General features: G+C 33.9%; 1 protein-coding gene across 1 annotated transcript in view; it reads right to left on the reverse strand.

Annotated features, from left to right (window-relative positions):
• The window catches only part of LUZP2 (leucine zipper protein 2), a 141,969-nt gene that overhangs the window by 68,399 nt on the left and 49,845 nt on the right, over positions 1-23,725 (reverse strand). Inside the window, exons 4-5 of the mRNA XM_008584099.1 lie at positions 18,125-18,199; positions 3,832-3,996 (exon numbers count right to left, since the gene is read on the reverse strand). Of these exons, the coding sequence (XP_008582321.1) occupies positions 3,832-3,996; positions 18,125-18,199 (240 nt within the window). The remainder of the gene's footprint in view (positions 1-3,831; positions 3,997-18,124; positions 18,200-23,725) is intronic.

Here is a 23,725-nt window from a genome sequence, read left to right on the forward strand (position 1 = left end):
TTTTGCCTGGGGTCCTTTATGAACCTCATCTCTTTTCACTCTACACAGTCTCTTCAAGTAATTTCATCCACTTTCCACACTAAACTACTACTCATGGTGTTGATATCCAATCCTATATCTCCACTCAAATGTCTTCCCTTAGTTCCAGATTTAAATGTATAATCATCTACTGGAGATAGATACTTGGTTTTATGACCGATGCCCAAAATACAGCATGATGAAAACAAAACAATTTGGCTTCCCCTTTAAAACCTCCTCTTGTCTTTACCATTATAATGAATGCAAGCAAGCACTAAGCGTTATTCCTGTTCTCCCCCCTTCATATATCCCACTTAATCACTAGACTAGTTTTATGCTCAAATAACATATGGAATAACATATCCATTTTCTGCACCACAAACTAGGTCACCATCATCTCCTGCATGGATCTGTCACTGGCTTTCTTGTTTCTACTCTAGGGTCATTTTATGTAAAACACAAATCAGATCACTGGGTTTGTATCTTTGCTTTTCACATCTTTGCAGGAATACTATTCTCTACGTAGCAAATATATAATTTCAACAAAGACATAACAAATACATGATCTCATGCATTTAGACCTAAGTGTCTCCTTAGTCTTTATCTTTAACCAAATATATTTGGAATGTGGAATCCAAATACTGTACTAAAAATCAACAAGCAGAGATAGCCTGATCTACTACTAAGAACACCCCTTGGATTTTTCTTCATTGCTTTCTGTTTACAGAGAATTAGGTAACAATCTCCATAAGGTCAGGGCTGTGTCATTTCAAATGTGCATCCCCAATGATGAGTACAATCTTGGTATATCAATGGAAAACAATTAGGTTGGATAGAAATTATTTAAAAAGCACTAAATCATATATATTTTCCTAACTTCTAAATAAAAAAAAATGTCTGATAAAAAGAGAGACACACAACAAATGCCATTTCAAATGAATTATCTAGAAACATTGTTCTGGATGTTGATTAATGTCAAGCAGATTGATGAGGTAAGCACTGTCATCTCCCTTAAGGAGAGAGGCTTTTATAGACATCAGTGTGTTCAATGCACGACCAAGGACCAAGAGTAGTAAACAGCTACTAGAGCACTGAGAGTAGCAAAAATAATCCTAACTGGGAGGGTAACAAAACATTTACTCAAATCAGTGAGACACAAGCATAATAATCATGGAAAATGCAATGACCAGGAAGGAAGCTGATAGACTTGACTGGGAATCCTTGGCAGAAACTTGAGCTACAAGACTAAACGGTTATGTAACAGACATACTACAGAATTTAAAAAATATATATTAATAACATGGGGTTATGAATACATTTTTTCAGCTTTCTCCAATAAAATCTTGTAATTTTAAACTCCCCTTCTAATGAAACTGTGGCTTTTAAAATCCATATACATATGTACATATATACATAAACATATACATACATATGTATATACAGACCTTCATGCACAGGAATAAAAATTTGACTGCATTTGACTGGAAGAAATTAAAATAACATCTTTTGGGAGGAAGTTTGTCTTTCTCCATGTATGTGCTGAAAATTGTTTACTTGCATGTATTTTACAGATTACAGGGGGAAAAAATCCCACTGAAGAAGGGTTGGAGATTATAAAAATTAAATAAAAGTAGGTGAAATTGGCCAAAGGTGTGTACATAGAGATCAAGCCTCAAGTACACATAAAATACAATTTCCACCACTATTAAGAAAATAAATATGGGAGAAACATAAGCACCAGACAAGCTTTTAATACTAACCTGTAAAATAGAATCTTCTATAATATATTAACTTAGATTTATTGAACTTTACCTTAAAGAATTGGATTTTTGTTATTGTTTTTTGAAAAATGAGCAATCTCCAAACCAGACTCATCTAAGTGCTTTCTATCTTTTTTTCTGTGATAAGCCAAAGGAAATAATAAATATTTATTATTTGTTTCAATGACATGACATATATTTATTCATAGAAAATATGTTAAAGCAAATATCAGTTATTTCTTCCACACATTCAGGGTCATAAAAAGCCCAGTTTTAATAATGGGTTTAAACAAATAAATTTTGAGTTGAAGACAAATATAATGTGCCCGTAAGATTACAAAGCTGCTTTGCTTAAGGTCATCAGGCTTCATGAGACTGAACCTTTGCTCTTCCCTAAGAGACTAACAATAAGTGGATTCTGGGTGTGACTTTCTGGTAGGTGGGTGAGATTTTGTGGGACACTGTGCATTTTACCAATGACCATTCTTAAGAATCTACAGAGGATTTTTCATAATGAACATAAAAAATTCATTATTATGTACTTCTCTTGCCTGAGTTTGGTTAAATAAACAAATACTTGGAATCCAGTTTTCAGAGAAAGGACAGAAATAAATAAGAAATGTACCGGCTTCAAAATTTTTAGATGTCCTTCAGTATATAATGAAACCAAAGACAATAATATGATGAGATAGAAATGCATATTTTTAAATGAGTTTTGACCAAGCCACATTAAAATTTCACAGTGGGATTATACAGACTAAGTCTCTAAAGTTCATAAATTGACTAGTTACACATAAAAACAGAACATCAGAAAACTTACTGTATTTAACTTTTTTTCTGACTCTCCATCCTGAAAATAGCATTTCCCTAATCTACAATTTTTCTGTACCTTCTTCTATTCACATATAGGGAATCTCTGGAATAAGCAGTAAGAAACTCCAGATGTAACATCATTAGGTATTTTGAATCAGCAGTTCTCAGTTTGTTCTGAGCTCACCCCTAGAGATTTGCATTTAGACATCAGGCTGTTACCCATAGCACTCATTTTGATAGCAAGTGGTCCTTAGGCAGTTGTTCATAGAGCCAGCTCTTTCGAACATACTGCCTGAGGGCCGGCCCCATGGCGCACTCGGGAGAGTGCGGCGCTGGGAGCGCAGCGATGCTCCCACTGCGGGATTCGGATCCTATATAAGACTGGCTGGTGCGCTCACTGGCTGAGTGCGGTGCAGGCAACACCAAGCCAAGGGTTGCGATCCCCTTACCGGTCACGAAAAAAAGACAAAAAAAAAAAAAAATACTGCTTGAAACAAAATTCTTTTCTCCAATAACTATTCCTGGCTGTCAGGATTTGCTTAAATGTAGAACCTACTAATTGAAATTTGAAGACTGAAACAGAAGCAACACTAAAATGTCCCTTTGCTCTGTCTAAAGTAGGGTGGTAGTGGGGATTTGGAGAAAGATTTGCTCATATCAGTTGTTCTCAAACTTGGATGCACATTACAATCCCTTGACTCTTAAAAATTACTGATGACTAAAGGCCAACCTGAAAGAATCTTGATTTAATAGGGCTGGGTTTGGGTCCCAGGTGCCATTTTTTTTTTTTTTTTTTTTTTTTGGTATTTAAATGACACTAATGTGTAGCCAATGTTGAGAATTATAGACTTAATTAAAAAAAATAAAAAAGTACTTCTGCGAGGATGATGTTTACACCCTAAGAGAAATTTTTTTCCAGTCAATTCCATGGTGTTCATTAGAATGCAATACAAGATATTTTCTTTTAACTTATTCTGTATTTCTGTTTTGTTTTGTTTAAAAAAAAATTAGATGATCCTACTTAAGAAAGAGCTAGGCTTTCTACTAAAGAAAAGCTGCCGTTCAACATTTTCCAAGTGCCTATAAAGACTTTACAAACTGGGTTACTATCTTCCATGTACATCTTAATCTTTCAATGCAATTGATATCTTACTTGGATCCACTCTGGTGATTATATAGAACAGACTTTAAAGACAGTATACTACCTGATGCGACTTTTCAAAGCAGGGATAAAATATACCTTGCTTTTTGCCCTTGCATCTGGAATCTTAGAGGCTACTGTCTTGGGTGGAAGTAACATCTTAGTTGGATTTGATGTGATTAGACTCAAAGGTGGAGGTTGATCACGGAAAACTGATGTCAAGCAGAGTTGTACAGTCTCTTTCATTGCTTTCATCTGTGATTCCTACAGAAAAAAAAAAAAAAAGCATTAACATTTTCACTTGGGGCTCTGGTCATTATCTGTTTCTATTCTCCATTGCCTCCTAGCATATATTCAGTCCCCACACAAATGCATAAGAGTTTTCAAATATAAATGCCTAATTTATAAATTCCATTGTGACATGCTATTTAATTTGCAGACAGTCTTTTTCTAGGAGCTAATACATTTCATGATATGTTGTGTACGTTAAAATTCAGAGATATATCTTACTTTTTTCTCTTAAATTAACATGATTTCCTTTATGATAGTTTTCTGAAAAGGAAATATACTCTAGGTCACTCTGAGGTAGAAAATGTTGATCTTAGAAACCTGCCATCTTTCTCTGGCATTTACCTTCTTTATTAATAATCACTCCCCTAGCTATGTATACCCTGTAGGATTAGCCTACACCTCCACTCAATTTTCCCACATAAAAGGAAAAAGAAATGTGTCTCTGACAAAACTCTCCATTCCTCTGGGCCTTGTCAGGTAATAGGAGTTAATCTGATATGATAATAAATAACACTGACACTTTCTTATATTAGTAAAGAATATCAAAATATTCCAAGCATATGCATTTGCAAGAAAAATTTTATGTTTTTAAACATCTGTGAAACTGGCATTATTATTAGTATTTTACTATGAAGAAAAGAAGATTCAAAGTTTCCACATGAATAGACTCCTGATTTAGACCTCAAGGCAGACTGACTAATGTAGACAACTATGTCTAGCTCCCATCCAAGTCCCAGCTTCTACTCCTAATAATGTTTTAGAATGTTTAAATACACACACACACATGCACACACAGACACATCTTATAATCTAAGCACAAATAAAAGAGAGATCCCCAGTTACTAAAATAAAGAGACATAAAACTTTTGGGAAAACTCATGGCTATTTCTATGGCAGGGAAGGGGTAAATAAATTTGGGACATGAACTGATATGACAATGTCACATTAACATCTATTTAGGGACATGAGATGTGGCCTTTGAGCCATGAGAGATGAGAAGAGAGGTTGGTTACTACAGACAAGCTGGCACAAATAGAGTTTACCCTTTTAGTGTACCCATGGATCAATGAAGCAGCAAGACTTGTTGCCTCTGCCTGACAAAATAGTGTGCTCTTATGAAACTACTGCATTTTATATACTATGCCAAAAATACACCTTCATAAAGCACCCTCTCCTATTTCCTATTTCCTTACTATAAAGCCCTCGTGGTCAACTTCTTGAGAGTTTACTTATATCCTTCCCCAAACCAGCCACTGTGCTTTCTACTCTTATGTGTGGTATGTTGGAATTATCTTTAAGATAAGAGTGTCTATCAGTAGGACAGAATTTCAAGAAAACTCTCTTTTGACCATGTCAAGTGATTTAAAAGAAAAAATATTGAAAAGCTGCAGTAACAGCAGCAACTGGGAATTTATTAGAAATAGGACAGACATATATTTCCTTCTCATTAATCTTTCTCTATCAAGTTGTCTAAGAAAAAAGAAGAACCTTACAAGGACTAGGGTTGAGGTGTGTTCTTAAGTGGGTAGGAGAGGGCTATTATGAATGATGACATTTAGGGACCATTTTACTCATAATGGTAACTTTGATATGTATGTCTTAGTCCCTGTATTCTTGCCAATGTCCCACCCCATTAGTTTCTATTTCTGACCTTGTTTGTTTCTTCATAAAATTTATCACTAATTTTTAAATGTACATGTATATACATACACATGGATAAGCTGCCAGCACTTAGCACAACTCCTGATACATTAGCAAGAGACTCAGCAAAAATTTCTTTTTGGATAAATAACTTAAAAAACCTAATTGAATATATTGTTTCCATATGTCAGGGAAGCGAATTTACAAATTATTAAAAGAAAAAAAGTAATAGTTCAGATTTCTTTTTCTGTTGGTTCTCTGCTGCAGTCTTGACTGATCTTTCTTTCTCTTCTCTCACTGCAGACTAGGAGGTCATGACATTGAATGCTCATGTCAGGAGTGAAATACCCCAGAAGGTACTGAGCAATTCAAGTTGTTTTTTTCTTTTGCATGTTAAAGTGAGACCGGAGAAAACAAGTTAATGTGAAAGAGTCAGGCATGTCTTGGCCAAATCCAAGGCTAATGTAGCTTTGCAATGTGGATTTTCAATAATTAGGTCATGCAGGAAGCAATGGTAGTTACTGCATTCACAATATTCAGATATTGGCTCCTCTTAACACACTACATATCTAAAAGCTGGATCTATAATAGGCTTAAGGTATCTGTTGACAAATCCCTAGGTTTGAGTAATGGCTGAACTCATGCTGAAAATCAATAGTGAACTTCCAGTTAATGGTATCAAACATTGATTTTTAGTAAATGCTGTTTAGGCAAGACAAATTTTTCAATGGAACTTTGAAGGAGATATACATATATGTTCAATATTTAATTATCTAAATTTGGGGGCGGTCATCTGCTCCCACAGGCCTCTTGACATTGCCAGGATCACAGCAGATTAACAGAGTCAACATGACAAAATGTAATTTCAACTCTTCATCTCTGATGGCCATGGTAGAGCACTATCTTTGCCTTTATGTTTCAACCTTTTCATCCACTCTTAGAATCTGACTTCATTTCTTTTTTGGACTACAAGCCTGCAATGAGGCCTCCTATCTTGGATTCTGGGTTGACTCCTTGACGACATTGTAGAATTTTCCTGTTGGAGACCACAGATTGCTGTGAGAAACCCTTACCTAATTTGGTCGTCTTTCTACCTAACCTTCATTATGTCCCTCTACTCAATAGAGCCTTTTACTAATATTACTAGGGTTTGGCCTGACCCAGTTCCATGAGCAAGACGCAGAGAATGATTTTACACCACTATGTCATTACGTGTTCGCATACATTGTTAAGTGTATTCTGTTTTGAAACTGCAGGCTACTGTTTACTTTGAAGTTTGCTGGAACAAGATGTCACTTAACAAAATATGATATAAACCATGCATAGTACACTTTCCTCTAGATCTAAAAACATATTATCATTTAAGGTCAGTCTTGTTTTTGCCCAGTATTTACCCTCCCTGTACCAAACCACTTTTCCTAAGTGTTTTGCCATGTGATAGTAAAATGCAAACTCCTTAAATGAAATGCCCTGTTTATCACAATATCCTTTATTTATAGCCCCTCAAACATTTCACATTCGTTCTTATCTTATAGCCTTTATACTTGCTGTTTCCTCTGCCTGTAGAACCCCTTTTCTAAATATCCATATAGAAATCTAAAATGTATGAGTGATCTTCAAAAAGTTCACAGAAGGATTTGTATTATTTTTTCATTCAATTTTTCCATAACATTTCCAAGTACCTGTGTATGTTTCAGCTCATATATTATTAGAAACAGATCCTGATCATCCTTTCCAGGAATGCATGTTCCTTAAAGTCTCTATCACATTTCCTAGTTTTATGTTTTATTTAGCCTTACCATCATTTCAAATTATCTTGTTGTGAATATGTTTATTGTTTCTCTGCTCCTAACAGAATATGATTTCTTTGAGGGCCCCTGCCTTTTCTGAGGTATCACCCATTTCTTACTTAACAAATATTTGTTAAATGAAAAAATAAAGTAAATCCTCCAGAGGATGCAGGCTGATATTCTGTTATATGAGAAAAATAAAATATATTTCATTTTATCCTATTAGATAATATATGAAAATTATTATTTCAGATATTAAAAAATACTAGTACTTGTGTCAAATAATATAAAAAGGGTATAAGAAATAATTGTTTTATGTATCTTAAGTTGTTGGGAGATTTATAAACTTTCTTGTGTGTGTATGTTACTACTTTCCTCAGAAAAATACTTTTTGTCTGGGGACAAAAGATATACCTCACAAACACAACTGTGCCTTTAATCTAATATTCAAATAAATGAAAATTCACAGGCTATTATTCATGTTAATCTTAATTTCTTTATACAAAGACTCTAAGCCCTCCTCTGCAGGCTTTGAGAAGAGCACAAGGGGCTATGAAGCTGAAGGCTTTCTCCCTAACTTTATTGCTAACATGAAATCAGCTCTATGAATCCTGGAATGTTATTCAACATTTTTGGATCTCTGCTCGAGTGATCAGCAGGTCCTCTGTATGTAGGATGAATAGCATGTTCATTCATATATGTCAGGACTATTTAATTCATAACTATTTATTATACTCCTGCTATGTGCCAGACACTATGCTGTGGCAAAAACTGTTCTTATTCTGTTACTACTTAGTCCTGAGAGGCTGTGTAGGTCACCTAACTGTGTCACTTGTAATATGAATATACTAACGCATGAATTCCTGGGCAAATATTTCTGAAGGCCAGATACAATACAAATATTTTTCAGTGTGAATGTCTGAGAGATTTCCATACCATAAAGTTGTTTGATGTTTCAGTAGCTGAGGCTAACTCTAACTAATAAGATATTGCCAAATAAATAATTGATTGTTTGAAAACTCAAAGTCAATTCTTAAAGAGTATTATTGTTTATATTGGGATAGTAAATAGATACTTTTCTCATCAAATATGTCATGAGAAGCAGCTTGGAGTGTGAAGATATGAAGATATTTTTTCGTAAAACTTATGAGGTATTTAAGGTTATTTGAATCCCAGATGTGACACTCTTAGAAGCTGGACACCTGAAGAATGTAAAAGTCTCATATAATGAAAATGGAGAGAGGTTGTTGTGGATTGATTGAATTGTGTCCACCAAAGTCCATAGATCAGAAGCTTAATTCCCACTGTAACAGTCAAGGGTGGGAAATTCTATTATGGTATGAAAGATGGGGCCTTGAAGAGCTGATTAGATTCTGAGGCCTAGTGAATGGATTAATAACAGTGGCCATCGGTGTAGTTCCATGGGCTTTAAAAGAAGTGAACAAGAGAGTGTCTCTCTCTCTCTCTCTCTCTGCTTTCTCATTTTCTGCCATATGAGACACCTGCACTGCTGTAAAGCCACCACCAAAAAAGACCCTCACCAGATATGTTCCCTGGACTATGGATTTTCCAGCCTCTGAAACTGTAAGCAATAAAGTTTGTTTTCTTACAAATTACTCAGTTCCAGATATTTTATTATAAGCAACAGAAATGTACTAATTCAGAGATGAAGAGCAATTTCATTAAACTGAAGTTTTTATGCATTTTGAAGTGAACTAGAATTTCCACCTGACTTGATGACTGCAGTTTGAGCCTTATATGTATCTTGCATAATATTTGTTGAAATCAACCTCCATTAATAAGAAACACTTTTATAGTTTACTCTACCAAAAGTAGTGACAAGATCCTGAGGTTGAAGAGAAAATTGTTATCACAGAGAGTCAGTTTCTGTGATCATATTCACTAATAGTAATAATGACTAAGCTTACTGAGTGTTTTCCATGTGCCAGGCGTGCTTCCTAGTAATTTACATTTCTGATGTATGCAATTGTCCCATTACCCTTATGAATTAAGTTTTATTACTATCCCCAGTGAAGCACAGAGTTTGAAGGATTTGAATATGGTCATTCAGTGAAGAAGTATGATTTGAACAAGGAAAGAGTGACCCTGGAGACCGTCAGTTAACTGCTGTGATATACAAGCTCTCGTCATGAAATCCAAACTGTGGCATGGTGTAGCTTAAGTGCATAATGGTGTTGGGTGGCGGGAAGGAATTGAAAAGGAGGAAAGCATTGAATGGGTAAAACTAAAGATGGAATAACAAGTCTGCATTAACCTTGAGTTCTATGATTCAGGCTAAATTATACTTTACCAATAAAGTGTTTTGTGACTACCATTCCATAAGACTTACGTGTACTTTCAATATACATATTAATTCTCCATGCTTCTATTGCTTCATGACTCAGCCTATAATTCTTCCTAATTGTTGTTGCCCAACAAAATTGTAAGAGATGAGGGACCTGAGACCATGTATCATATAATTTTTGTTTCTCATAGCGCCTAGCACAGGACGGTCTCACAAAGGCATTTCTAATCTATTTAGCAATTGACTGACTAAAAGGATTATATAAAGTCAGATCAGGGAAAACATTTAATGCAAGAAAAAACATTCCAACAGTCAGAGATGGTAAAAATTCAGAGGAGATCAGGCAGCCCCAGAATTGAGGGAATTGATTGTCTCTCTAAGACTTATAGTATGTTTCAGAAATCATGGCAGGGATGGCAGAGAAAGGATTTTTTAAAAAGGGAAGAGTTATGGGCAGCCTATGCCACTTGGCAGAAGACAGAAGCACATTTCAGGATCCTAGGCAGGAGCTCTGTGCAGCCCCCACTGCCTGGCAGAAGAAAGGAGCATCTTAAAAACAGCACTTCTCCATGGTAGTCCCCCATAGCCACTGCCAAAGCCTGTGAAGCTGAAAGGCACAATAGTGCCCACAGCCACCATGCAGGTGGCCCACCACTCACTCAACTTCTTTAACACCAGAAAAGTCACCAACAGAGACTGGAAAAAGATGAGGAAGTAAATCACCTCTAAGATGACTACAGAGTAAGAGAAGAGGAGACTCCTCTACCAGATGACCAGACATCAAGATAAAGATACTAGAAATATGAAAAACCAAGAAAATGTGACAATGCTAAAACAATAGAGTAATTCTCAAGTACTAAACCCCATAGAGTAGGAAACCCTTGAAACGAATAAAAAGGAATTACAAGTGACAATCTTAAGGAAACTCAAAAGATATGAAAAGACTAAGTTAGAAAACAAGAAGAAATATCCAGGATATGAAGGAGGAAATTTACAAAGATATTAATACCTTAAAAATGAATGTAGCAGAATTCTTGGAACTGAAGTGTTTATTTAACAAAATAAAACACATAACTGAGTCCTTACACAGCAGGTTAGAGCAAGCAGAAGAAACAATTTCTGATCTTGAAGATGGTCTTTTCAAAATAACTCAGGTGGATTAAAGAAAAGGAAAAAAATAATTTCATAAAATGAAAAAAAAATTCAGAGAACTAGCAGACAACCTTAAGCACACAAACATCTGAATCATGAGTATTCACAAGAGGAGGAGAAAGTAAAATGCATTGAAAAATATTCAACAAAATAATAATGGAAAACTTCTATGTATAGGGAGAGACAGGGAACTTTAGATCCAGGATGCTCAAAGATTCCCAAAGAGACCCAATCCAAAAATTTCCTCTCTCAGAAAAATTATAGTCAAATGGGCAAGGCTCAAAAAAAAAAAAAAAAAAAAAAAAAGAGAGAGAGAGAAAGAGAGAGAGAGAGAGATAGAGAATCCTAAAAGCATTAATAGAAAAGAGTAAGGTCACCCATGAGAGAGTCCCCATCAGACTAACAGCAGACTTCTCAAAAGAACCTTTACAGTTCAGAAGAAAATGGGATGATATATTCAAAATAACATAAGAAAAAAAAAAGAATGCCCACCAAGAATACTGTACCAAGCAAGGGTGTCTTTCAGAAATTAGAAAGAAATAGAGTATTTCCCAGATAAAGAGAAACTACAGTAGTATATTACCACACTACCAGCACTGCAAGAAATCCTCAAGGGAGTCCTGAATCTGGAATTTGGAAAATATATATAATCACTACTATGAATAAACAACAAACAAAAAAGAACAAAACTGACCAGTATAAAAAAAAAAAATGTGAAAGAAAAAGAGAAAAAAAACCCCTAAATATTACTACCTCAAAAAAAAAAAAAAAAATAGACAAACAATAAAAAGGAAAAAAAAGAAGAATAGATATTTAAAACTTTCAAATCAAAATCAATAAAATGCCAAAAATAAGACAGTACCTTTCAATAGCAATCCAAAGTGAAAATGGATTAAATTCCTCACTCAAAAGACACAGAGTGACTGATTGGATTAGAAAGCTGGACCTAACTATATGGTGTCTTCAAGAGACTCACCTCACCTGTAATGACACACAGGCTAATAGTGAAGAGATAGAAAAAGATATATCACACAAGTGGAAACCAAAACCAAGCAGGAGTAGCTATTCTTATATATGGTAAAAATATAAAAAGAAGGTCACTATATAATTTTAAAGAGATCTATCCAGCAAAAAGATGTAACAATTACAAATATATATGCACTCAACACCAGAGCATCCAGGTACATAAAGCAAACACCATTAGGCCTAAAGAAAAAGAGGGACCCCAATAAGATAATAGTAGAGGACCTCAACACCCCTCTCTGAGCACTGGAGAAATCATCTAGGCAAAAAATAAAGTGAGAAACACAGGATTTAATTTACATATCAGACCAATTGAACCTGGAAGATATCAACAGAACATTTCACCAATAACTACAGAATATACATTCTTCTCATTAGCACATCGGACATTCTCCAGGATAGACAACATGTTACATCAAAAATCAAGTCTCAACAAATTTAAGCAAATTGAAATCATTTCAAGTACCTTTCACACAACAACAGAATACAACAAAAATTTAATAACAAGCAAAATTCTGGAAACTAAACAAATACATGGAAATTAAACAACAAGTTCCTGAATGACCTTTGGGTCAAAGAAGAAACTAAACAATAAATTAAAAAATGTATATATATTGAAACTAATGGAAATAAAGACAAATCATACCAGAACCTATGAGACAGTACAAAAGTGGTACTAAGAGGGAAGTTTATTGCAATAAATGCTCACATCAAAAGAATAGAATGACTTGAAATAAACAACATAACACTACATCTGAAACAAGTAGAAAAACAAGAAGAATCTATTCTCAAACAGGATGGAAAAAAATAATTAAGATCAGAGCAGAACTAAGTTAAATACATACTCCCAAAAATACAAAAAAAAAAAAAAGAGAGAAAGAAACAGTATTTTTTTGAGAAGATAAACAAAATATATAAACCATTACCCAAGGTAACTAAAAAAAAAAAAGAAGACCCAACTAACAAAAATCAAAAATTCAAAAAGAGGCATTGCAACTGATATCACAGAAATACAAAGAATCACTAGATACTGTTATAAACAATCACATGCCAAAAAATTTGAAAACAAGGAGGAAATGGAAAAATTTCTGGACACATACAAACTACCTATACTGAACCAAGAAGACACAGAAAAACTGAACAGACCAATAACAAACAATGAGATTGAAGCAGTAATCAGCAGTCTTCCAACAAAGGAAAGCCTAGATCTGGATGTCTTTACTGCTGAATTCTAACAATTAATATTAATTCTCTTCAAACTATTCCTGAAAATTGAAAAAGAGGCCATTCTCCCAAACTTATTTGATGAGGCCAGCATCACACTGACACCAAAACCAGACAAGAATACAACAAAAAAAAAGAAAACTAAAGGCAATATCTCTGATGAACATAGACATGAAAATTCTGAACAAAGGATTAGTAAACAGAATACAGCAACACAACCAAAAATTATTCATGATCAAGTTGGATTCATCCCATGGATGCAAGGATGATTCAACATACAACAATCAATAAACCTAATACAACCCATCAACAGTATCAAGGAGAAAAACCATGGGATTATCTCAATAGATGCAGAAAAAGAATTTGAAAAAATTCAGCATTCTTTATTATGAAGAATCTCAGCAAATTAGGTATAGAAGGAAATTGTCTCAACATAATAAAAGCCACATATGACAAACCCACTGCCAATATCATCCTGAGTGGGGAAAAGCTAGAAGATTTTCCCTGAAGAACAGGAACAAGACAAGAACACCCACTCTTACCTTTCCTATTTAACATAGTATTGGAAGAACTAGCCAGAGAAATCAGGCAAGAGAAAGTAATAAGGGACATTCGGATTAGAAAAGATGAAGTCAAACTCTCCCTGTTCGTAGATGACAGGGTCCTATATATAGAAAAACCTAAGGACTCTACCAAAGAACTCTTAGTGCTGGTAAACGATTTCAGTAAAATTGCAGGATACAAAATCAACACACAGATATGAGTAGAGTTTTTATACTCCAACAACAAATTAGCAGAAAAAGAAATCAAGAAAACAAGCCGATTTACAATAGTCACCATAAAAATAGAATACCTACAAATAAATTTATCCAAGGAGGTGAAAGATCTCTACAATGAGAACTACAAATCTCTACTAAAATAAATTAAGGAGGAGACAAAAAGATGGAAAAACATTCTATGCTTTTGAATTGGAAGAATTTATATTGTGAAAATGCCCATACAACCCCAAATAATCTACAGGTTCAATGAAATCCCCATCAAAATACCAATGACATTATTTACTAAAAAAGAAAAAAAAAAAACAATTCTTACATTCATATGGATCAACAAAAGACCCCAAATAGCCAAAACAATATAAAGTCAGAGGCATTTCCCTACCTCACTTCAAATTATACTACAAACTATAGTAACCAAAACAGCATGGTACTGACATGAAAACAGATATTTGGACAATTGGCACCGAGTAGAGAACCCAGAAATCAACCCATATACCTACAGTCAACTAATATTTGACAAGGACAGCAGGAGCATACACTAAGGAAAGGACTACCTCTTTAATAGCTGGCGCTGGGAAAACTGGACATGCATGTGTACAAGAATGAAACCAGACATGTACCTCTCACCATATACCAAAATCAAATCAAAATGGATAAAAGACATATAGAAGCCCCAGAAGTATAAAACTACTAAAAGAAAACATAAGGGAAACACTTCCGGCAAAGACTTTATGAATAAGACCCCAAAAGTAAAGGTAACGAAACAAAAATTAAATAAATGGGATTATATCAAACTAAAAATCTTCCACATAGCAAAAGAAACAATTAATGAGTGAAAAGACAACTTTCAGAATGGGAGAAAATATTCACAAACTTTATATCCTATAAAGGATTAATATGCCAAATATACAAAGAACTGAAACAACAGTAAAAAAGCAAGTAAACTAATTAAAAAATAGACAAAGAAGCTGATAGGTATTTCTCAAAGGATGATAAACAAATGGCCAATAGACATATGAAAAAATTTTTAACATCAATAAGCATCAGGGAAATGCAAGTCAAAACCAAATTGTGGTATCTCATTCCAGTTAGACTGGCCATTATCCAGAAGACAGAATAACAAATGCTGGCAAGGATGCAGAGAAAGGGGAACCCTCCTACACACTTTGTGGGAGTGTGAATTAGTGCAGCCATGATGGAAAGCCATATGGTGCTTCCTCAAACAACTACAGATAGAATTGCCATATAGACCAGCAATCCCACTGGTGGGTATATATGCAAATGAATGGAAATCATTATGTCAAAGGGATACCTGAACTCCCATGTTTAGCACATCTTTATTTATAATATGTAAGAGTTGGAACCAACCTAAATGTCCATCATTAGATGACCAGATAAGGAAAATGTGGTATATATTCAAAATGGAATACTACTCTACCATAAAAAGGAATGGAATTCTGCCATTTGCAACAACTTAAATGAACTCAAGAAAATTGTGTTAAGTGAAATAACCCAGGCCCTTAAAGAGAAATATTGCATGTCCCCACTCATAAGTGGGAGGTAAAATAAATAAGTTAATAAACAAAATAGGGCCAAGCCCATGGCGCACTCAGGAGAGTGCGGCGCTGGGAGCGCAGCAGCGCTCCCACCGCAGGTTCGGATCCTATATAGGGATGACCGGTGCACTCACAGCGCTCACTGGCTGAGTGAGGTGTGGCCGGTCTCAAAAAGGACAAAAAAAAAAAAAAAAAAAAGAAAAAAAAAAAAGAAAGAAAGATACACAAATCATAATACTTTGCTGAACTTTCAAAAGGAGAGAATGGAACTGATGCTGCCAGAGGTGGAAAAGGGAGAGGGTGGGTGGGATTATTGAGAAATTGGTAAAGGGCCACACACACACAAAAATAAATGATTCTAATGTGTAATAATAAATATAGTATTTATCCTGATTTGAGGGTCATGTATTGCACACAGGTATTGACATACAATGTTGTACCCCACAGATATGTACAATCAATGATGTTTCAATTAAAAATGAATAAATAAATAATTTTTTAAAAATAATAAAAATATAAAAGGTAGTCTAGTGGAATTTTATGATTATATGTTCCTCTGGTTTTGTTTCCATAAATTTTATAAAAAGCCATATACCTTTTTAAAAAGTAATATTCTATAACTTGAGTTGGACATCATCAGAAATTAGCATAAATTATTATAAATTTTTCTATAAATTCTAAATATATTCTATAAAGGCATAATCAGTAAGATGAATTATATTTCCCCTACTGCATTAAATAGCAGGCCGCTCCCCCAACGCAATTAAATATGAATGACTTGGAAAAAATTAATACTCATATATAAGATGATAATCACAAAGGAGTAAGTTGTTTAAATGTCTAATTATTAATTCAAAAGTCTTATTTGTCCTGATGTTCTAAACCTTAACAAGTAGTATCCTTACTAATTCCTGTAATACAACACTTTTTAGGTATCCTGTCTGATAAGATTGCCATGTTAGCTATGAAGAAGTTTTTGATCATAGCAAGGTGATGAAATATGCCTATGTGAGACCCTAGTCCCTGGGAAGTAAAATATTAATCTGGTCCTTTACAACCACTGCATCATAATGGAATGGGAGAGATACCAGAAAAGTTCCCAAAAAGAATTAGCCTTAAATGTTCTATTTCCTATATTCTGTACCAAAACATCCATGGTTCAAATTGGTGATTAAGAGGCAATCTCCTTTCTGTACAAAACTGCTAAATGTATATAGTGTATTATTGTAAATTAAGTTTATAAATGCAATCATCATATTTTGTTAATGTTCTTGTAAAATGTTTACCAAGCTTTGATCACAAAAATAGAAGTCCTTTGACAGCAGACAGAACTTTCTAAAAGTTTTAAGAAACGTATTTTGAAAAATATAGGCGCATATAGAGAACAATATATAGTAAATATCAATCTGAAATAAATATTAAAAAGCATTTTTTGAATATATAATACATATATTTGTTATGTACAATATTTTACACGATTTTATAAAATATATCATATTGGATATATATTAATATATGTTATATTAATATTAATATTTTAATAAATATATATTATATTGGATATATACACCAACATAAATTTAACATACATTTGTACAATGATAATACACATACATATTCCATATATATAATGTATGTGTACATACATATATAATGCATGTATATAATGCATGCAATATACAAATATCTGGTTGTATGAATTAAAGATTATTTCTCTGTATCTATATAATTACTACAGGATAAAATATTTGGGATACAATGGAAGGCTCTTTGTAAGCATTCCTAGCGTCATTTTACTTATTCTTTTCCCAAAAGCAATTGAATCCATAAATTTGATGAATGTGTATCTTTCTACTTCATCTATTTACACAATACGTACTTTTTAAAAAATGTGTTTTGCAAATTTGAACAATCATTAAATTTCATAAATATGTTCTAATATTTTCACTCAATATTAGCTGTTGTAGATGTGTTAATATTGATAATATATATGTATGTTTTTCACTAATATTAATTTATGCACTAATAATAATTAATTTTGATTACCATTTCAAAATGAGTATAGAAAAAATATATGATTTTTATTTATTGTTATTCTCCTAATAATAAGCAGTTAAATTATTTTAATTTACTATTAATAGAAGCATTGCTATATTTAATGTCCTTATGTATGTTTCTAAGTACATATGAATAAATATAAATTCTAAGATACACACATTAAAAAACTGTAATAATTTGATGTCAATATCTACTTTAGTTTTCTTCATAACTCATTTATCCAGAGTTAATGCATGGCATATTCGTTGGTGCATTAAAGCGTGTTTGTTCATGGTGTTACAGAACTAATCTGCCAGTAAGGTGAAAAATGAAGTCATGAACTCACAAAGAAAAACTTTGTTCAATTTTTTTTTTTTTTTCTTTTTGGCAGCAGGCCGGTATGTCCATCAATTTACTGTAGCAGCAGAAACAGGAAAAAAATTTGATTTCAAAGGGAATATCAAACATTCATGAACTCCATAACCATCTTATATGCATGGCATTTGGAGTTGCATTAATCAATCAAGACAAGAAGTGAGCATACTCTTCTATTTTTGCTAAGATCGTAGTTTTGATGCTTTATGGATGTAAACTTACCCTGTCAAGAGCTGCTTTCTCCAATTCATTTTTGGCTACAGCTAATTTTTGTTCCAGATCAGTAAGCTGCTGGGCCTGTAAAATGAAAGAAAGGCAAATTTTTCAGTAAATTTTATAATCTCCCCTCTATTTTAAGCATGTCATTCAATTCATTGCCAAAGAATTTAGGGGAAAAAAAGAAAAAGAGAAAAAAAAAGTATTACCCTATAAGATTCATTTAGAATTCAGGTTAAAAATACTATAATACATGGTCATTTGATCAGTATGCAGAAAATGATACATTCTAAATCAATATACACTTAATGCTGCACCAGAAAAAAAATATCTAGTTACAAAGATTCAGCTCAAATAGTTGAAAATACTTGATTTAAATTCATAAATTATGTTTCTAGTTGTTATGAACTGAATTGTATTCTCCCCAAATTCATACATTGAAGCCTTATCCCTAGTGTGACTGTATTTGGAAACAGGGTCTTAAGGGTAGGGCTCTAATCTTATAGGTTGATTGTCTTTATAAGAAGAGGAAACGATGCTAGAGATCTGTCTTGCTGTGCTCAGAAAGTGGAATGGCCATGTAAGAACAGAGCAAGAAATCACCCTCGGCAAACCAGGAATGGCCCTCACCAGAAACCAAATCTGTGGTCACCTAAATCTGGGACTTCTAGCATCCAGAACTTAAAGAACATAAATTTCCATTGTTTAAGCCACCCAGTCTATGGTATTTTGTTAAGGCAGCCCAAGCAGAATAAAATACTAGTATCACTCTATTTTTATTATTGAGTTTTAATCCCATAAACTTCGATATTGTGCCATAGCTCTGTACCTTTGCAAATGCCATAACTTTGCTGTTAAAGGAAAAGAGCAATGACCTCAGATTTGAAAGATGTATATTCAAATCCTGCCTACCCTGCTTCCTAGCTATGTGATCTTGGTCAAAGCACTTGACTTTTCTAAACTAGAGATGACAATACTTTTCTACACAACACTACAAGGGCTCAAATGAGGAATATGAAGACTTGGAAATTACATTATTAGCATACATATAGCAGTTGCACCATCTTGGCTTATTCCATTTTTCCTTTCATCCTTTTATTAATTTCCATACTCTCTACTATCCCAGGCTCTGTGCTAGGACCTGGGAATTGTAGAGGTTCAAAAAAAAAAGAATCTTTCCTCTATCTAAGCTACAAGATTATTTTTTCAATTCATTTATCTCTTCCAGTTATTGTGGTTTCCGCTGAAAACAAGAATAACCAAATATATTTAATTTGCTTTATAAATGCTGCCATTTTATTATCAAAATCATTTAATTATTTCAAAATTCAAGAAATATTATTGAACTTGTAATATATAACAAAAATGATTCCCTGCACTTGTACTATAAAGCTAAAGAAAACAATTCATGACCTCAAAGAGAGAGAGCATATAGATATATAAAATAAAATAGTGATGGTTGGTATCAAGAAAATAAAGCTAAAAGAGGGAACAGAGAATAGGAGAGGTTATAATAATGACCCACATCTCAAACCTTCATGTCCATTCTTATTGCATCCATCTCCTTGGCCATGTGACTTTTCAGATATTCCCATAAGGAAGAAAGTATATTTATCTTCCTCCTGATTCTGATTGTAATCTTATAAGGTTCTTGGTCAATGGGATGAAAGCGACTATGGAAGATGGGCTGGCCTCTGGCTCTTTGGGCATAAAAATGTGAAGGACATGATGCGATGTATCACATTTATTGACTTTTGTATGTTGAACCGTCCTTGCATCCCTAGGATGAAGCCCACTTGATCATGGTGTATAATTTTTTAAATGTGTTGCTGTATTCTGATTGCTAAAATTTTGTTGAAGAATTTTGCATCTATGTTCATCAAGCATATTGGCTTATAATTTTCTTTTTTTGTTGTTGTGTCTTTGTCTGGTTTTGGTATCTGAGTTCTGCTGGCCTCATAGAATGAGTTTGGGAGAGTAGCTTCTGTTTCAATTTTCTTGATCCTTCATATTTCTGTGGTATCAGTAATAATGTCTCCCTTTTCATTTCTGATTTTTGTTATTTGGATCTTCTCTATTTTTTTTATTAACTTAGCTAATGGTTTGTCTATTTTATTTATCTTCTCAAAAAAACAGCTTTTTGTTTTGTTGATCTTTTCTACTGTCTTTTGGGTCTCTATTTCATTTAGTTCCTCTCTGATCTTAATTATTTTTTTCTGTCTACTACCTTTAGGATTGGGTTGTTGTTGTTTTTCAAGTTCCATCAACAAACTCATGGACAAAACATATGATTATCTCAACGGAAGCTGAAAAGGCATTTGACAAAATTTAACATCCATTCATGATAAAGACTCTCAACAAATTACATATAGAAGGAAGGTATCTCAACACAATAAAAGCCATCTATGACAAGTCCACCACCAGTATCATGCTGAATGAGGAAAACTGAAGGATTTTCCCATAAGAGCAGGAAAAAGACAAGGATGCCCCCTCTCACAACTTCTGTTTAACATAGTACTGGAGGTGCTAGCCAGAGCAATCAGGCAATAGAAAGAAAGGACATCCTGAATGGAAAATATGAAGTCAAACTGTCCCTATTTGCAGATGAAATGATAATATATATTAACAACCTAAAGAATCTATCAAAAACTCCAAGAGCTGGTTAATACTCTCAGTAATATTGCAGGATACAAAATGAATGCTCCAAAATCTGTTGCATTTATATACTCAAATAATGAACTAACAGAAAGAGAAATTAAGAAAGTAAGCCCATTTACAATAATCACACACACACCAAAAATACCTAGGGACCAAATTAACCAAGGAGGTGAATGATCTCTACAAATGAGCACTACAAACCATTTCTGAAAGAAATTAAAGAAATCTCAAAATGATGGAAAGACATTCCATGCTCTTGGACTGGAAAAATTAACATTGTGAAAATGTCTGTACTATCTAAAGTAATCTACAGATTCAATGCAACCCCCATCAAAATACCAATAACATTCTTCACAGAAATGGAAAAAACAATCTTATCCTTCATATGGAACAATAAAATACCTTAAATAGCCAAAGCAATCCTGAGCAAAAATAAATAAATAAATAAATCAAAATGTATAACACTACCTGACTTCAAATTATATTACAAAGCTATAGTAACCAAGACAGCATGGTACTGGCATAAAAATAGACACTGAGATCTTTGAAGCAGAATTGAGAGCCCAGAAATCACCCTTCAGGCTTATAGCCATCTGATATTGGAAAGAATACAAAAGATATTACAAAGAATACAAAAATCTACATTGGGGAAAAGACTGCCTCTTCAATAAGTGGTGCTGGCAAAATTGGATATCCATATGCAAAAGAATGCAACTAGTGATGCACCTCTCACCAAATATTAAAATCAACTCAAAAGTGGATTAAAGACTTAAGTATAAGACCTGAAACTGTGAAACTACTAAGGGGAAATATAGGTGAAACACTCCAGCAACTAGGTCTGGGCATAGACTTTATGAACATGAGCCCAAAAGCCCAAGCAACAAAAGACAAAATAAACAAATGGGACTATACCAAACTAAAATGTTTCTACACAGCAAAGGAAACAATCCACAGATTGAAATGACAACATACAGAGTGGGAGAAAAATTTTGCTAACTATCCATCTAACGAGGGATTAATATCTATAATATACAAGGAACTCAAACATTTACACAATAAAAAAAAACACAATTAAAAAACGGGCAAAGGAACTGAATAGACATTTTTCAAAGGATGATGTACAAATGGCCAATGCCACATGATTAAATGCTCAACATCACTAGTCCTCAGGGAAGTGCAAATTAAAACCACATTGAGATATCACCTCACCCCTGTTAGACTGGCTATAATCAAAAAGATGCTGAATAACAAATGCTGTTGAGGGTGTGGAGTGAAGGGAATGCTCCTGCACTGTTGGTGGGACTGTAAATTAGCACAACCACTATGGAAAATAGTATAGAGGTTTCTCAAACAACTACAGATAGATCTTCCATATGATCCATCAATCCAACTTCTGGGTATTTACCAAGAGGAATGGAAATCATCATGTTGAAGGGATACCTGCACTCCCATGTTCATCACAGCTCTGTTTAGAATAGCCAAGACATGGATCCAACCTAAATGTCCATCAATGGATGAATGGATAAGGAAATTGTGATATATATATTCACTATGAAATACTAAAAAAAGAATGAAATTCTCCCATTTGCAACAACATGGATGAAGTTAGAGAAACTTAGGTTGAGTTAAATAAGCAAAGCACAGAGGGATAAATACCACATGTAGTCATGCATAAGTGGGAGCTAAGTGAGAAAGAAGGAAGGAAAGAAAGACCACAGTGGTGTGTTGCCCTGCAGAGGGAGAGAACACACCTAGGGATATAAAGTGGAGTGGGGGAAAGGGGAGGGAGTGGGAGGTTGGGGTGGGAGAAACAGGGTACAATTGTAATTTGTGTTAATGGGCATGCTGCCAGTATGGATCTGGCCTTCACATTTAAGTATGTCTATATATAGTATCCTATCATCTACAAACAGGGACAGTTTGACTTTGTCTTTTCCAATCTGGAAGCCCTTTCTTTTTCTTGCCTGACTGCTCAGGCTAGTACTTCTAATAGTATGTTAAATAGGAGTGGTGAGAGTGAGCATCCTTGTCTTTTTCCTGTTCTTAAGGGAAAACCTTTCAACTTTTCTGTATTAAGGATATGCTGCTGTATTCCTACTGCTAATATTTTTTGAGTTTTTTTATGTCTATTTTCATCAAGGATATTGACCTGTAATTTTATTTTATTTTATTATTATTTTTTTTGGGGGGGGGGTGTCTGACTGATTTTGGTATCAGGGTAAGTCTAGCTCCATTGAATTAGTCTGGAAGAAAGGTCTCTGTTTCAATTTTTTGGAATAGTTTAAAGAGAATTGGTATTAATTCCTCTTCAATGGTTTAGTAGAATTCAGCAATAAAGCCATCTGGTCCTGGACTTTTATCTGTTGGGCGATTGCTGATAAATGCTTCAATCTCATTGCTTTTTTTTTTTCTTTTTTGGTCTGTTCAGGTTCTCTTGTCTTCTTGTTTCAGTCTTGGTAGCTTGCATATATCCAGAAATTTATCCATTTCCTCCAGGTTTTCAAATCTGTTGGTATAGAGTTGTATAAAATAGTCTCTAGTAATTCTTTTTATTTCTGTGGTATCAGTTATAATGTCTCCATTTTCATTTCTGATTTTTGCTATTTGGATCTTCTCTCTTCTTTTTTTAGTTAGCCTAACAGTGGTTTGTCTATTTTGTTTATCTTCTCATAAAGTCAACTTTTGGTTTCATAGATCTTTTGTATCTTTTTGGGGGTCTCTCTTTCATTTAGTTCTGTTGTGATATTAATTATCTATTTCTGTCTACTAATTTTGGGATTGGATTGTTCTCATTTTTCTAGTTCTTTGAGGGGTAGTGTTAGGTTGTTTATTTAAAATCTTTCTATTGTGTTGATGTGAACAATTATTGCAATAAACTTCCCTCTTCACACTGCTTTTGCAGTATCCCACAGGTGTTGGTATGATGTGTCTTTCTTTTCATTAGTTTCC

Source organism: Galeopterus variegatus, unplaced genomic scaffold (assembly GCF_000696425.1).
Source record: "Galeopterus variegatus unplaced genomic scaffold, G_variegatus-3.0.2 Scaffold3146, whole genome shotgun sequence".
In the NCBI taxonomy this organism is placed as follows: Eukaryota; Metazoa; Chordata; class Mammalia; order Dermoptera; family Cynocephalidae; genus Galeopterus; species Galeopterus variegatus.